Source organism: Penaeus monodon, chromosome 13 (assembly GCF_015228065.2).
Source record: "Penaeus monodon isolate SGIC_2016 chromosome 13, NSTDA_Pmon_1, whole genome shotgun sequence".
NCBI lineage: Eukaryota > Metazoa > Arthropoda > Malacostraca > Decapoda > Penaeidae > Penaeus > Penaeus monodon.
Window position 1 is genome coordinate 23,260,671 of NC_051398.1, and position 17,136 is coordinate 23,277,806.

Consider the following 17,136-nt stretch of genomic DNA (forward strand, 5'->3'; position numbering starts at 1 on the left):
TGGTACCTAAAATAACATCAGTAGGTCAGTACTGGGTGGAGGGGGCTTCATTATTTTAACTCTAATTGTCCAAGTAATTAGATCCTGTTCATCATCTCTATTTTTGTTTAGGAAAATCTCCATACTTATTCTGATTTCTGAAAGCACGTACACACACACACACACACACACACACACACACACACACACACACACACACACACACACACACACACACACACACACACACACACACACACACACACACTAGAATAGAAGAAAGGCAAATGACAGAATATCTCGGTTTCTCTTTTTTATTTTCCCACTGACATAGCTGAAAGTCAGAATTTGAGTCCATCATAAATGAAATAAAATGATATTTCAAAGACTGAAAGACTGACGTAACCTTTTGTCATACTATAGGTGTAATGGAATCTACTGTATGATTCAATATACAAATAGTGACTTAGATGTAAGATATTAGATCCTTGCAAACCTCTTCTTTTTTATTCCACAAAAAAGCATGACTTTAGAATATTCCTGGTATCATTCTGTATGGTACAACTTTGCAGTACTTAACCCATGCAGCGCCATACTTTACCCTGCATTTTTCTTCATCCCTGAAAACACGATGGACCAGCAGATGTGTTAGGAACAAAGCGTAAAGAAAAGGCCAGATTCCATTACCTAAACCTGGTAAACACCATGAAAAGGCTGCTAAAATCTCAAAGACATAGTTCAGGTGCCTCGCAATACCCCAGAATCCTGATGTGAGGAGTTTTGATTGTCGAATACCTGAGGAACTCTCATAAGTTGCGTTGATGAATGTGGCTTGGTAACCCCAAATGTAACATTTGCCCTTGTGAGCACGAAAATATTCTTTCTCCCAGTCTACACGGTAATTAAGGGCAATAAAAACTATTCCTAGAATTAATATCAGGATAGCGGCACTGTTTGAGACAAGGGGTGGATGTGCCACCAGGTAATAAGAGGAGTAAGTGTAGAATGCTGGGACGAAAACTAAACAACCCCAACAGATGTAGTAACCCGCCCGGTCTAGAGTGATATCAAGTGTGTCAAAGTACCCAGTTTCCCACCAGTAAAACTTGCCTAGATAGATCGTCTGAAGGGTAGCACAGGATAAGTGCGCCAAGCTAAAGCCATGCTTGATCCAACCTGCTACAAAGAAGGCTACAACCAGAAGTTCCCACGCCAGGAGACCAAAGCGACAATTAGTCAGTTGTTTGACATCTACTCCAAGCAGACGAGGGTGTACTTCCATCCCACGGTAGAATTCATAAAGGATTGGTCGGGACTCCAAAACATCGTTCGTCTGTGGAGAGACCTTTCCCATCACCAGCAAGTACACACACAACAACATCGCAAGAATATTACAGGATGCCAAAATCTGTAAGAGGTAAGAGAAAAAAGTTTAATGTGTGATATGCAGTCAAGTTCACTGATGCATTACACTGCAAGGTAATAGTCAACAGAACAATTCATTATCACTGTTACCCTTTTACACTACAATACTTGTAAACTTAATACCATACCAACTCACCTGCGGCATGTTTTCTGCGAGCTCAACAGCTGTGACAGGTCTAAAGATCAGGAGTGCAAGGAAGACAGCCAGGGAAAATAAAAAAAACTGGAAACCATTGGCCTTATATCGTGGTGTGTAGCCCAACTGTGTGGTAGGACCCAGGAACTCTTTGCCAGGAATCTGCAAATACAAGTAACATTGCTTCACAGTTCGTGAATGATAACATAAGGAAACTATTTGATTTGGAGGTTTAGAAATTAGCTAATGAAAATCGCACTTTATTTTTTGCAGAAGTAGTACCGAAAAGGTTATTTGCTTTTTATTTAAAGGACGTTTTTCTTCCGTTGTTGTATGAATCGGTTGTATATGAATGCCACATTTTGTGAATATTTGCGAGTGACATAATCTGGAAAAAATCGAAAAGCGTATCTCTCTCTCTCTCTCTCTCTCTCTCTCTCTCTCTCTCTCTCTCTCTCTCTCTCTCTCTCTCTCTCTCTCTCCTCTCTCTCTCTCCTCTCTCCTCTTCTCTCTCTCTCTTCGCTTTTCTCTCTCTCTCTTCTCTCTCTCTCTCTCTCCTCTCTCTCTCTCTCTCTCCTCTTCTCTCTCTCTCTCTTCTCTCCTCTTCTCCTCTCTCTCTCCTCTCTCTCCCTTCTCTCTCCTCCTCTCTCTCCTCCTTCCTCTCTCGTCTCTTCTCTCCTCTCTCTCTCTCTCTACCCCTTTTCCCTCTCTCTCATTCTCTCTTCCACCCCTTCTCCTCTCTCCTCTCTCTCTCTCTCTCTCCTCTCTCTCTCTCTCTCTCTGTCTCCTCCCCTTTTTTTTTTCCTCTCTCTCTCTCTCTCTCTCTCTCTCTCTCTCCTCCTCTCTCTCTTCTCTCTCTTCTCTCTCTCTCTCTCTTTTTAATTTTGAAAAACGCCCTCACATTCAATTTGTCAAATCTCTTTGTTGTGAAATGTAGTAAATCCCCACTTCACAACACAGTCCATGGCCCGGCCCGCCAAGGCGGGGTCGCACCCGACTTCCTTAAAGGATATAGTATCTTTATTGATAGAACATATGTTACATTTACATTTTTCTCTCTAATCTGCATTAAAACTTTTGCTTATATCAAGTCCTTAATACTAGTATTTTTTACAGGTTTGTTACGGTTCCCCTTAGAAAGTAGCGACGAGCAAACAATGAGAAGGCAAGTCGACATCGTATCCTCCCCACGACGCAACTTTTGGGTGTTGTCCTTTTTGATAATTGCGAGCCAGGCATGAATAAAAAGGGAGCCCTCGGAGCCATTCCCCCGAGTCGAAAAAAAGGGGGGTGTGAAAGTGCCTTGTTCTACTCCGCACTCTTCACCGTATTTCTCATCTAGTCTCCTCGTCCCTTTTATGACAGATCTCAATTTTGGGGGCGGTTGCTTTTGGCCAGGGGGGTAGAGCGTATATCAAAGAAGGGTCGCTGCCCCCCAGTATGTCCCGCGAGCGTCGTCGGGGGAGTTGGGAGATGGATGAGAAGTGCGACCACCTGTGGGGATGAGGGGAGGCTCCACTCTGATGTCACGGGACACCTCGCTATGCATTTCTGCAGTCACATCTCTCACCTCGTCATGGCGCATGCAGACGAAGTCCTCCGTCTTGCACGTCATGGCGTGGTTCGGGTCGAAGAGTGAACCGCACGTGCATTGCTGGTGAAGGTCCTCGATTGGCCACCCATATCTTAGGGCTAAAGCATCCACAAATTCTTGTTTATTTAGGCTAAAGCCTTTTGTTTTGAGGGGAAGACAAGTTAGCCAGTTTGAGGCGCCGATCTCTCTTGCCATCTCTATCCTCCTCTTCATCTCCTCAGAGGTGTGTGAGAGTGTTTCCTGTAGCTGTGTCCTCTGCATTGTCTCTCGCTCTCTTGTTATCTCCTTTCTAGTAATTTGTCTTGTGTCTGGCTGTGTGTGTGTGTAGATTGTGTTTGAATGGCTTCAATTGGGCTGGCTGAAAGCTTGACAGAGTTTTGATATTCGGTGTTTGCAGGTGTTTATTATGCCGAATTCCCCCAGCCTTGGTGGTAGCTCGAGAATGGCTCTATCTATGGTTGTGGGATTTCGCCCACCCGATAGTGCTGGTATCAACACCTTCTCTATTGCCTCTTCAAGTGGAGAGAGTAAGGGCTCAACGTTTGGTACAATCCGCATTAGAAAGTTCCATTTACCGAAGGTAAATACTGAATATGCAGAGTGTCGTTCCGTCAATGCGACTCGTGTCAGCATCTTCAACTCTCTTACCCATTCATCTGCTTGTTTTTTGACATATTCCGCCTTGGCTGCTGTTGTGCCAAGGATTGCCCCCAAGTGTTTCTCGCCGCCAGTCTTTATCTTTACGTTTGTCTCGCGAAATGCTTCTCTGGCTTGGGCGAGATACTCAGGCTTTACAATTAAAAATGACTTGCTGGCGTTGGGGTAGTATCCTTGTGGAGGCCGTGAGTCTGGATTAGTTTCCACCATTTCCAGATGTCATCTACTTTCCCGGCTCCTGTCAGGTCATCAGCATAAGCAACCTGTTTTATGTTTGCATTTTGGAAACTGATTTGCAGCTTGAGGAGACCGATGGCGTACATCGCCATGGCAACTGGGTCGCCTTGCGTTGTCCCCTCTGCAGACATAATCACCTCACAGTTGTTGGTGCATTTGTCGCTTACGTATAATGCTGCTGGATTTTTGTATGTGTTTCTGACGTATTGTGCAAAACTCGGACATTTGATGTCAATATTATGCATTGCAGCCTTTCGGTTTATGTTATTAATGGTATTTGCGGCGTCTACCATCAACACGGCCTCACACTCAGGCTGTTCGTAGATGCCCCGCATGGCGTGAATGGCCGCCCTGCATCCTGCCTGCTGGCCTGCACACACCTGCAGGTTGCCGACGGCTAATCTAACGTCGTCCCCGACGACTCCCATGATGGCTTTGCCTATGATTCTTCTCAGAACCTCTCCTATGCCTTTGGGGCGACATCCTGGCTTCTTATCCAGGGCAATAAGACGGCAGGCTATGAAGGCTTCGAGGTATTGGCAATTCTCTGTGGCTAATTTCCTGGCCAGAGCGGCTATGGCTTTGCTGCTGCTGCTGCTGTTCTGTATTTGCTTGTGCTGAGGATATTTTTCCACCCATTTGCGTCGAGTCATGATGGTCCGGCTGCGCCATTGGTGTGAAGTGCGTGTTTCCTGATCCTTTCGATCTCTGGAGGTGGGGGATTATACTCACCATGAAACAGAGCACCGTCTCTCTATCTCTCTCCATCCCTCCCCCCCCCACTCTCTCTCTCTCTCTCTCTCTCTCTCTCTCTCTCTCTTACTCTGTCTCTCTCTCCATCTATCTATCTGTCTATCTCTTTCTATCTATCTATCTATCTATCTATCTATCTATCTTTCTCTCTCCTTTTCTCTTTCTCTCTCCGTTTCATTTTCTCCTTCCCTTTCTCTTTCTCTCTCCCTTTCTCTTTCTCTCTCCCTTTCTCTTTCTCTCTCCCTTCTCTCTCTCTCTCTCTCTCTCTCTCTCTCTCTCTCTCTTTCTTTCTCTTTTTCTCTCTTTTTTCTTTCTCTTTTTCTCTCTTTTTTCTTTCTCTTTCTTCTTTTCTATCTCGTCCTATCTGTCTTTCGGCAATAGCAATAATGATGATGATGATAGTAATTTTAACAATAATAAAATAATAAATTTAATGATAATGATAATATATAAAAAAATAACGACAATGATAATGATAATAACAATAATAATGATAATTATAGATAAATAATAAATAATAATGATAATAATAGTAATGATAATATCAAAATCAATAACAATAGCAATAATAATGATTATAGTAATGGTAATATAATGAAGATGATGATGATAATAATAATAGTGGTAGTAAAAAACATAATAATACTGATGGTGATAATGACAATAATTGTAATAATGATAACAATAACAATAATAAAATAATAATGATAATAGTAACAATGATAATATAAACGAAACATAAAAATTACAGTAATAATAATAATAATAATGATAATAATAAAACATCTGGGGCAAAGATAAATAATTCAATGAAAACGCATGGATACGAGATTTTGAGAATAGCATATTCAGAAATTCAAAACGCACTAAAAAGTCCCATAAATGGAAATCACCTGGGGTTGACCAGATCCCAAATTTTTGGCTTAATACTCTTTCTTCAGCGCATGCCAAATTAGCATCTAATTTTAACTCAATTATGATAGAACCTAACTTAACACCTAAATGGTTATCTCAAGGGACTACTTATCTCTTAGCCAAAAGTAACGAAACAGATAACCCAAAAAATTACAGACCTATTACATGCTTATCAACTTCCTATAAATTACTTACTTCAATCTTAACTGAAAGAACCTACATACACATGGAAGAACAAAATATTTTTCCCAACGAACAAAAAGGGTGTTGCAGAGGATCATACGGATGTAAAGATCAACTGCTCATAAATAAAATGATTCTCGAAAATGCTCACTCTAAACACAGACATCTAAGTACCGCTTGGATTGACTATAAAAAAGCCTATGACAGTGTCCCACACTCTTGGATCCTAAAATCTTTAGACATTCTCAAAGTCTCTCCTGTCTTAATCAACTTTCTTCGAAGCAGCATGACATTATGGGAGACAAATCTCAGACTCTCAGCCACATAAACAGTATTCTTATCTCAAACGACATGCGAATCAGATGCGGAATCTTCCAGGGCGACTCTTTTTCCCCTCTTTTATTTTGTATGGCACTTATCCCACTCTCCCAGCTTCTTAACAACACAGGGTATGGATAAAAGATCTTGGACAAGAAGATCAATCATCTTTTCTCTATGGATGACTTGAAACTTTACACTCAGAATGATGGTGAACTGGAAGGGTTGCTGAAAACTGTAAAAGATTTTAGTGATGACATAGGTATGAAATTTGGTCTCGATAAGTGTGCTAAAGCAACCTTTAAGCAAGGAAAACTACATCTGACAATATAGAGTTAAGTGTTGATACTGTAATAAAGCAATTAGATCAGGAAGAAACCTATAAATATCTAGGAGTAAACGAAGGAGATGGTATACAACAATTGTAGATGAAGAAAAAAATACTGCTACGCCAGTGGGTCTTTGTCTCTGTGCAAAACATGTGTTAACATGAAGGGACCTGGGCAAACATGACGCACCTGGCTGTGAGCGGAGGAGCGGAGGAACAAGCCAAGAGACACGGAGTTGGGTGCTGCTCCTGTGAAGACCTCGTGTGTGCCCTGGTGACCTGATAAACTTTGTGTTGCCCTGTTATAAGCTGTATCGTGCAGTGTGACATGCTGGTTTCCCCCTGTATTGTGCCTATAGAACAGTGTACGGGTAAGTAACTTGTGTAAATAAAGGAAAGACTGTCATTTTGTGTTTATTTCGTGCCCTGCCTCGCCACTTGGCATTTCCCCTGGTGGTTTTTGGGAACGCTGTGGTGCTCGGTGCCTCTTGGAGCTGTTCAGTGTTCACGACCCTGTGGATAGCACGCCGTCTGCCTAGCCTGCCTTGTGTTGGTGGCAGAGAGACGAGGCGGTCGGCGTAACAAATAGTGTCAGGAGTGGGATTTGTGATATCTGACCAGTGAGACGCGCTGATTTATCATGTCCAAAGATGGCAGCAGCCATGAGGGAGGAAATGGCACAAAGGGCAGAAGAGCAGGCACAGAGGGCACACGAGCAGGCACACCATCTCGTCGAGATGCAGGCAAGGAAGGCAGAGGAACAGCTCTGCCGACTTGTTGAGGTGCTACAGAGCAATCTTGCATCTGTGAAGATGGAAACTCAGCAGTACACCGACAAGGCCTGAAACAGCGTGAAGAGTGAACTGATGGAGGAGGTGCAGACTCTGAAGGGCGAGGTTCAGGGCCTGAGGGAGGAAGTGAAGGAGGAAAGGCGGTGTCATGAGGTAGTAACGTTGCAAGCAGAGAAGGCAGACGAGGTTCTGGCAACAGATGCCAGAGTGAGCAGAGGGAGCAGAGAATACGTCCTCTCAACCGGACGGATTCTGATGCCTTCCAGCAGTGCTGCAAGGACTGTGGCAAGTATGGTCACCATCCGAGTGCATGTCCTAAGGCTAAGGAAGTGGTACAGGCGGAAAACTCTGGAGAAGGGGGCCGAAACCCAGCCGTCCTCGGTTCCCGGGCCCCGACTTGGGTAAGCTGCCGTCGATCCAGCACGATGCAGGTGGAGGGCTCAATAGATGGGAAGCCATGCCGCCTGACAGTGGACACTGGGGCTGAGAAGACCCTAGTGCGGCCTGATATGTTGGCCACTATGCAACTTCCAGACGCACCACAGAGACTGTGTGGTGTCACGGGGCATTGTGTGCAGCTCAAGGGGCCAGTGGAGGCTCGTATTGGCGTGGGCAGCACGGTGCAGCGGTTGCCGGTGTATGTGGCCGATCTGGACGAGCACTGCTTGCTGGGCCTTGACTACCTGACGCAGAGTAAGGCGTGTGTCGACCTTGGACGGAAGCTGGTGAGGGTGCACGTTGAAGATGTGCCCTTGCTTCCAGAGATTGGCTGCGCAGAGGTAGTTACGGCTGAGCGACTGCACCTTGCCCCCAGGACAGAGTCTAGAATCCGGTGTCGACTGTCAAGAGTGATGTGTGGAGTAGAGGGCCTCGAGGAGCCCATCCAAAACTTGCAGCTGGCTGATGACGTAGCGGTTGGGCGGAGCCTTGTTGGACCAGGGGAGGGGTTAGTTACAGTGTTGGTAGCCAACTTCTCCAATAAGGCCCAGGAGGTGCCAGCTGGTGCAAAGCTGGGCACTTGTGAGGAAGTGGAGCGTTCCAGAAAGAGTCTCGGGGAGCGAAGGAGTTGGTTGGTGTGGGCCGTTGCCTGATTTCCTCGAGGACTTGGCGCACCGGAGCGCCGCTAACCTGACGGAAGCACAGACAGAGAAGATGCGTCACACCCTGTCTCAGTATGCAGATGTGTTTAGCAGGGGTGACTTGGACCTGGGCCGCACAGGATTGGTGAAGCACCACATTAACACCGGAAGTAGTTTGCCCATCAAGAGCCCCCCCCGACGTATTGCACCAACCAGGCGAGAAGAGATGCAGCGCACTGTCAATGAGCTGGCAGCACAGGGGATGATTGAACGGTCAGACAGTCCATGGTCATCAGCGGTAGTCCTGGTGAAGAAAAAGGACGGCACACAACGCTTCTGTGTGGACTACCGGGCGCTGAATGACATGACTATCAAGGACTCATACCCATTGCCGAGAATCGATGACACACTCGATGCATTGGTGGGGGCCAGGTGGTTCTCCACACTCGACCTGAAGTCGGGTTATCACCAGGTGGAGATGGCGGAAGAGGACAAGCCAAAGACTGCCTTTTCCTTCGGGCAAGGCCTGTGGCAATTCAACGTCATGCCCTTTGGTCTCTGCAATGCCCCTGGTTGTTTCGAGCGTCTGATGGAGAGGGTATTGGATGGCCTGCAGTGGAAGACGGCACTTGTCTACATTGATGATGTCATCGTCTTAGGGAGCACCTTCGAGGAGGAGCTGGAGCGGCTGGAGGAAGTACTACAGCGGTTGAGGAAGGCCAACCTCAAACTCAGCCCCAAGAAATGCTTGATGTTCCAGCATGAGGTGCAATTTCTGGGGCATGTAGTCAGTCAAGACGGTGTGCGCACCGACCCACAGAAGGTGGTGGTGGTGGAGAAGTGGCCAGTTCCCACCAATGTGGCGGAAGTCAGGAGCTACCTGGGCCTGTGCACATACTACCGCCGCTTTGTACAGGACTTCGCCAGTGTATCGGCTCCTCTCCACCGACTTACACGAAAAGGGGAGTGCTTCCAGTGGGACGAGGCGTGTCAGTCTGCATTTGACAACCTGAAAAAGGCCCTGGTGGAAGCACCGGTCTTGCCCTATCCGGACCCGAAGCTCCCTTACCTGTTGGACACTGACACTAGTGCGGAAGGCATCGGGGCAGTTTTGTCACAGATAAAGGACGGGAAGGAGTATGTCTTGGCCTACTACAGTGCCAAGTTCAGCAGGCCTGAACGCAACTATTGTGTGTCAAGGAAAGAGTTGCTGGCGGTGGTGAAGAGTCTTGAGCACTTTCACCCATACCTCTACGGTGCCGAGTTCACCATCCGGACTGACCATGCTGCCCTAGAGTGGTTGAAGTCGCTGAAGGTAGCAGAGGGTCAGCTGGCAAGGTGGTTAGGGCACCTTGAACAGTACAACTACCACATCGTCCACCGCCCGGGTCGTGTCCATTGCAATGCTGACAGCCTGAGTCGACGCCCGTGTGAGGCTAGTTGCTCACAGTGTCCAGAAGGACTCTGATCCTGTGTGCCTCCATCTGCAGGTGCTGGAATGCGCCACTAAAGGGGATGATGAGTGGCGTAAGGCACAACGTAAGGACTCTGACCTTGCTCCCATTGTCCGGTGGCTTGAGGCTCTCAGTGGACGCCCCAGTTGGGAGGCCGTAGCTGTGGAGAGCCCCACCACAAAGTGTCTGGTGGACCAGTGGGAAACATTACGAGTGGATCAAAGCGGTTTGTTAGTGAAGCGCTGGGTGCAGTTGAGTGAAGTGGACAGTGACACATGGGTAGCTGTAGTACCCAGAGCCATGCGTGCTGAGTTGCTGAGGGAATTACATGCCGGTGTTACCAGTGGCCACTTGGGCGAGAAAAAGACCCTGAGCCGTCTCCGTCAACGCTTCTACTGGGTGGGCATGAGAAGTGACGTGCCTGAGTGGTGTAGAGCATGTGATGTGTGCAGTGCAAAGAAGTGCCCCACTAGAAAGAACCATGCCCCGTTACAGGTGTACTGTGTGGGAGCACCCATGGAACGGGTGGCAATAGACATTGCTGGTCCGCTGCCTCTCACGCCACAAGGAAACCGATACATCTGTATGGTAATGGACTATTTCTCAAAGTGGCCTGAGGCATATGCACTACCCAACCACGAGGCCGAGACCGTGGCTGGCGTGTTAGTGAATGAATTCATTACCCGTTTTGGTGTGCCTTCTGAACTGCACTCTGACCAAGGCCGTGAGTTTGAGTCACGAGTGTTCCGTGAGTGTTGTGAGCTGTTAGGGGTGCGCAAGACACGGACGACACCCCTCCATCCACAGTCCGATGGTATGGTGGAGCGGTTTAACCGTACCCTTGCTCAACAGTTAGCCAAATATTGCAGGGAAAGTCAGGAAGACTGGGACGTCAAGCTGCCCGCCATGCTCATGGCCTACCGGTCCGCTGTGCATGAGGTAACAGGCTTCACACCTGCCCAACTCATGTCTGGCCGTGAGCTCAGGCCGCCCTGTGGATTTGGCCACAGGGCGGCCACCCAACGTGAACTTGCCAACTGTCACATCCAGCTGTGCAGTGGCACTGCAGGAGAACCTGGCGGAGGTGCACCGACGAGTGCATGGCAAGCTCGAGGTAGCCGGCCATGCCATGAAGGAGACCCATGACCGGCGCATGAAGGAAGTGAGGTACAACATAGGTGACAGAGTGTGGCTGCATAACCCGCGTCGGAAGCGAGGGCTCTCGCCGAAGCTACAGAGCCCCTGGGAGGGGAGCGGCCCTCTCTGATGTCACCTATCGAATTCGCAGAGGGCGAAAACGACCGTCTGTTGTCCATGTGGACCAGCTGTGGCGTTACCATGGGCCAGGAAGCTACTCCTGGGGCCATGGTGAAAAAGAAGATGAAGTTAGCCCCAGTAGCGGCGATGAGGACGTGGCAGATGCTGACCGAGATGAGGACAAGCATTTGGACGGTGAGGGCGATGCAGCAGACGTCAATGGTGACCATGAGCCAGGTCTTGGGACAGGAGATACCCCTCTTGGTGCCACTGCCAATCTACCGCCGCCCACACCTCCTCCAGAGCGACCCCAGCAAGAGCGAAGAAAGCCACGCTGGATGAAAGATTTTTGTGTTTCTGAGAACTGATTTTATTTAAAATTTCTATAGTTTGTTTCAGGTTTAGATATGTCAGAGCAGACGGGTCATCTGCTTGATAGGGGGGGATAGTGCTACGCCAGTGGGTCTTTGTCTCTGTGCGAAACGTGTTAACATGAAGGGACCTGGGCAAACATGACGCGGCTGGCTGTGAGCGGAGGAGCGGAGGAACAAGCCAAGAGAGACGGAGTTGGGTGCTGCTCCTGTGAAGACCTCGTGTGTGCCCTGGTGACCTGATAAACTTTGTGTTGCCCTGTTATAAGCTGTATCGTGCAGTGTGACATGCTGGTTTCCCCCTGTATTGTGCCTATAGAACAGTGTACGGGTAAATAACTTGTGTAAATAAAGGAAAGACTGTCATTTTGTGTTTATTTCGTGCCCTGCCTCGCCACTTGGCATTTCCCCTGGTGGTGTTGGAACGCTGTGGTGCTCGGTGCCTCTTAGAGCTGTTCAGTGTTCACGACCCTGTGGATAGCACGCCGTCTGCCTAGCCTGCCTTGTGTTGGTGGCAGAGAGACGAGGTGGGCGGCGTAACAATACATACAGAATACATCCAAAGAGTAAGGTCAATCCTGAAAATGGAATTAAACTCGAAGAACAAACTAACAGCAATCAACACTCTTGCCATACCTGTGGTTATATATAGTTCTAACGTGATAGACTGGAACTTAAGTGAACTCAAACAAATTGATACCAAAATTAGGAAGCAATTGACATGCAACAGAATGTATCACCCTAAATTAGACGTAGACCGTCTGTATGTCCCTAGAAGTAAAGGAGGTAGGGGGATGATGCAGTTGGAATTATCGTACAAAACAACTATGATTGGTCTCTTGCAATACTTAGATCTAACCAACGATTGGATGCTTCAATTAGTTAAAGTACATGAAAACTCCAAAAGGTCACACTCGGTAGTAAAGGAATCAGATAAGTTTTCTCAGGAATTAGGTATTGAGAGCGAAAACATCGAACATATGTTGCCAACATCAGCTGCTAAACATAGAAAACAAAAAGCGAAGGTCGGACAAGAAAAACTTGAATCTAGGTGGCACGAAAATCCTCTCCACGGACAGTTTGCAACTCGAAGCAAACACGCTGATGTAGATGAAACCGCGACCCATCAGTGGCTTAGAAGCTCTGGACCTAAAAGGGAAACAGAGGGTTTTATTCTTGCAGCCCAAGATCAAAGTTTGTTTACCAGAAACTATCAAGCTAACATCTTGCATAATGGCACTGACCCAAAATGTAGGTTTTGTGAAGACAAGGTTGAGACGATTGATCACCTTGTGTCTGGTTGCTCACTATTAACACCGAATGAGTACAAAAATCGACACGACAGAGAGGGCAAGTACCTGCATTGGAAGATCTGCAAACACTTTTCTATCAGAATGCAAGATAATTAATACAAACACCATCCAGAGCCAGTTACTGAAGGTAAAGATGCTGCAATCTTGTGGAATTTTCCAATTCACACAGATCGTACTATACAAGCGAATAATCCAGATATCGTCATCAAGGACAAAATAAACAACACCTGCCTGTTTATAGATATGAGCATCCCTTCAGACAGAAACGTCACAATGAATGTGTTCGAGAAGATATCAAAGTATAAAGACCTGGAAATAGAGGTGAAAAAGATGTGGCATTTAAAGACCAAAACTTTGCTGCCTGTTGTTATTGGAGCACTTGGCCTTATAAAGAAAGGTACGGATAAGTTTCTTGAACAAATACCGGGAAATCCAAAATTAGAAGAAGTCAAAAAAATAGTACAGCGCATGTTCTCAGAAGAGCTTTATCGATCTGAAGTGTTTTTGTATTCGTGAATTGACTCGACTGGATGTTTTGATTTGTGGTTGTTCTGCATATTTTTACATGTTTTGTTGATGTTCCATTGCCTCAAACTTCAATCACCCTAGGTCGCTGGTAGTTTGATTTTAATTAGCAGATCCAAGGAAACGTTTGCATAAAGAAATAATAATAATAACAATAATGATAATAATAATAATAATAATAATGATACTACTACTACTACTACTACTACTACTACTACTACTACTACTACTACTAATAATAATAATAATAATAATAATAATAAAATAATAATAATAATAAATAATAATAAATAATAATAATAATAGTAATAATAAAATAATAATAATAATGGTAGTGAAAATCATAATAATTATGATGATGATGATGATGGTGAAAATAATAATAATAGGAACAATAACAGTAATAGTAATACTTATGATAAGTTTAATGATGTTAATAATTATAATTATGATGATGATGATGCTAATAGTAGTAGTAGTTGCAGTAGTAGTAATAATAATAACAGTAGTAGTAGTAGTGGTGGTAGTAGTAGTTGTTGTAGTGGTAGTAGTAATAATAATGATATAATAATAATAATAATAATAATAATAATAATAATAATAATAATGAGTAGTCCATTTATAATAGTTCATCAAAATCACAGCAAGATCATCACAACATGAAAACTACAATTAAGTATCGTGCTTTGACCACGGCGGCTCAAACATGAACCTACCGTTAGAAAACACACAAACATACATATACATACATATATACATGCGCATATATATATATATATATATATATATATATATATATATATATGTATATATATTTCCTATATGAATATATACGTATATATATATATATATATTTTTTTTTCATATATGCATATATATATATATATATATATATATATATATATATATATATATATATATATATATATATATATGTACATATATGTATATACATATATGTGTGTGTATCAATCAATAACGGATTGGATGATGTCTTTTGGAAATTTCATATCGTATATGTTATTCCAGAGGATATCGTGATCAACAGTATCAAAAGCTTTCGAGTAATCGATGAAACACAGGTATAGGTCTTTCTGATGTTCTCTGTTTTTCTCTATGATCAATTTCAGATTTAGAATCTGGTTTCTGGTACCTTTTCCAGGGTGAAAACCTGCTTGTTCGTCTACAATTTCTTCTCTTAACTTTAAATTCATTCTTTCAGCAATAATTTTTAAAAAAATTTTGCTGCTGTGACTTATTAATGCAAATGTCCTGTATGGGAGTAAAGACTGATTTTACCCAGTCTTCTGGCCATCTTCTTTCATTCCAACTTTTCGTACAAAGTTTGTAGAAGAAGTATTCAACACTTTCGCCAGCATTCTTGGTTAGTTATGCTGTTATTTCATCTATTCCCGGGCTCTTGTTATTCTTTAATTCTTTTATGGCTTTTATAACTTCGTCTAGCAGTGGTGGTGGTTCATCTTCGCTGTCATTGAGTCTAATTAATGTTGTTGTTAGATTGTATAGGTTGGAACAATATTGATTCCATCTATTTTTGACTTTTTTTCCATCACATAAATCTTCAGTTTTGATAGTGTCCATTGTAGGTTTAAATTTTTGTGTAATGTTTCGTACTCCTTAATAGAACAGTTTTCAATTCTCTGGCAATGTTCATTTAAATATTTTTCCTTATCTCGTCGCAATAATCTTTGAATTTTTGTATTTTGTTTTTTGTAAATTACTTCCTCAGCTGGATTATTGATACCCTTTGATTTTAGGGATCTTCTTGTTTCAATTTCACTTAGTGTTTCTTCAGATATCCAGGAGGAATTTGTCTTTTTCTTTTTGGCGATAGTTTCTTAAGCAGCCCTCAGCAGTTCTTTTCCTTCTTCCCACAACTCATTTGGTGTTTTATCATCTTCACATTGATTGAGTATTTCAAATTTGTTTGACACTGTAATTCTGTAATTGTTATCAAGAGTTTTGTAGTCGAGCTTTAGAGGTGGTGTTGGACGCTCCATCTTTTTGAGTCTTATTTGAAAGTCGATAGTTAGTAGTTGGTGGTCACTGTTGCAGTCGGCACCAGGTCTTGTCTTGGCATTTTTTATACAACTTTTCCATTTCTGGTTCAACACAATGTAGTCAATTTGGTTGCGTGTTCTTTTGTCTGGTAAAAACCACGTGTACAAGTGTTTTGGGTGGTGTTGGAACAATGTGTTGGCTATAACTAGATTATTTGTACTACAGAATTCAATAAAATCTTCACCTCTTTCATTTATACCTCCAAGGCCGAATTTTCTACAGATGTCATTTTAGATCATTTTTGCCTACTTTGGCGTTGAGGTCTCCCATAATTACTTTTACATCTCTATTAGGGTTTGTGTCTAAAGTTTCTTGGAGAGTGTTATAAAAAAATTTCCATCTCTTCATCACTTGCAATGTTGGTTGGTGCGTAGCATTGTATAATACTAATGTTATGAGGTGTTGCTTGTATTCTGACTTTTAAAATGCGATCATTTATTGGGCTGTACCCAATTAGTTTTTTTTTTCTTCTTCTTCTTTTTCTTGGGCAAGGAACTTCACCTCGATTGCCTACCTAGCCGCTGGGTGGGCAAGCCCACCCAAGTCAGTGCCGGGTAAATAGAGATGGTGACTCGATAAAAACACCGGGCGGAAGGCAATGGCAAACCACCGCTCTAAATTAGCAAGAAAATCATGGAAATCCATGATCGCCAACGTCCTGGTGGGACAGGGCACTTGGGAAAAAAAATTTGTGCATTTGCAGTTTTTTTTTCTCGTGAGAATCATAGGAACTCCGTGAATATAATTTCCTTCTTCTTTTCCAGAAAAAGAACCGTCTTGTTTTCTTTAGTTTTGAAACTTCCATTACTTTTCCAAATGGTATCACTGATTCCTAGTATTTGAATGTTATCTATCCATTTCGTTACAGACAGTATGCACTTTTACCCATCTCTTTCATTTTCCTTACGTTCCACGTTCCGATTTTTAATGTGTTTCTTAATTGGACATGTTTTCTTTGTCTTCTTTGTCTTCCAGATGCATATTTAACATTGTCAGCCTGGTTGCCCACTGAACAACGCACCCCTTGATAACCCACGCGACGGGCGATGTGGTATGAATTATCATTTCTGTATTTAATCATTGGTGTAGAGGTTTGTCAGGAGAAAAGAAAAGTTGAGTGGAATCCCCCAGGCTCCTTCTCAACTCGCAGTCTCCAACTAACTAGGAGGAACTATCTCTGCCGCTTTGAAACAGTTACACTGCAATACGCCAGACATATTGTTTGGTGAAACCAGTAATCAGTAGAACCGAAGGTGTTTTCAGCAGATATCCACTGTCCTGCTGCCGACAGCTTCACCGCAATCCTGGCATAGGGAGTCAATAGGGTGCTATCCTTGTTCAAGGGAACCCCAGTTTGCAGTTTATTGTCTTACCCACGATATGTATATATATATATATTTATATATATATATATATTTATTGTATATATATATATATATATTATATATATATATTTACATTTTATAATATTTTTGTATATAAATATATACATATACATATATAGATACATACATTTATACATATGTATATATGTATGTATGTGTGTGTGTGTGAGTGAGTTGGTGTGTGTGTGTCGTGTGTGTGTGTGTGTGTGGTGTGTGTGTGTGTGTGGTGTGATGTGTGTTTATGTTGTGTGTGTGTGTGTGTATGTGTGTGTGTGTGTGTGTTTGTGTTTTGTGTATGTGTTTGTTGTTGTGTTTGTGTGTGTGTGTGTGTGTGTGTGTGTGTTTGTGTGTGTG

At 43.7% G+C, this 17,136-nt stretch overlaps 1 protein-coding gene across 1 annotated transcript; it reads right to left on the bottom strand.

The window, feature by feature from the left end:
- Positions 1-279: 279 nt before the first annotated feature.
- LOC119579891 (7-dehydrocholesterol reductase-like) lies at positions 280-3,395 on the bottom strand. Its single transcript, XM_037927740.1, has 3 exons — positions 3,111-3,395; positions 1,541-1,783; positions 280-1,387 (listed from the first exon to the last, which is right to left on the bottom strand). The coding sequence occupies exons 1-3, from the start codon at positions 3,393-3,395 to the stop codon at positions 509-511; spliced, it is 1,407 nt and encodes a 468-aa protein (XP_037783668.1). The 3' UTR covers positions 280-508.
- Between the last annotated feature and the right edge of the window lie 13,741 nt (positions 3,396-17,136).

Excerpts from the sequence above, each read along its gene's own strand:
- LOC119579891 (XM_037927740.1), bottom strand. The coding sequence starts at position 3,395 with ATGCAGAGGACACAGCTACAGGAAACACTCTCACACACCTCTGAGGAG. Across the intron at positions 1,784-3,110 it reads TCTGCATGCGCCATGACGAG|CTAATTTCTAAACCTCCAAA; the intron begins GTGAGAGATGTG and ends GATTTTCATTAG. Across the intron at positions 1,388-1,540 it reads TCGCAGAAAACATGCCGCAG|ATTTTGGCATCCTGTAATAT; the intron begins GTGAGTTGGTAT and ends TACCTCTTACAG.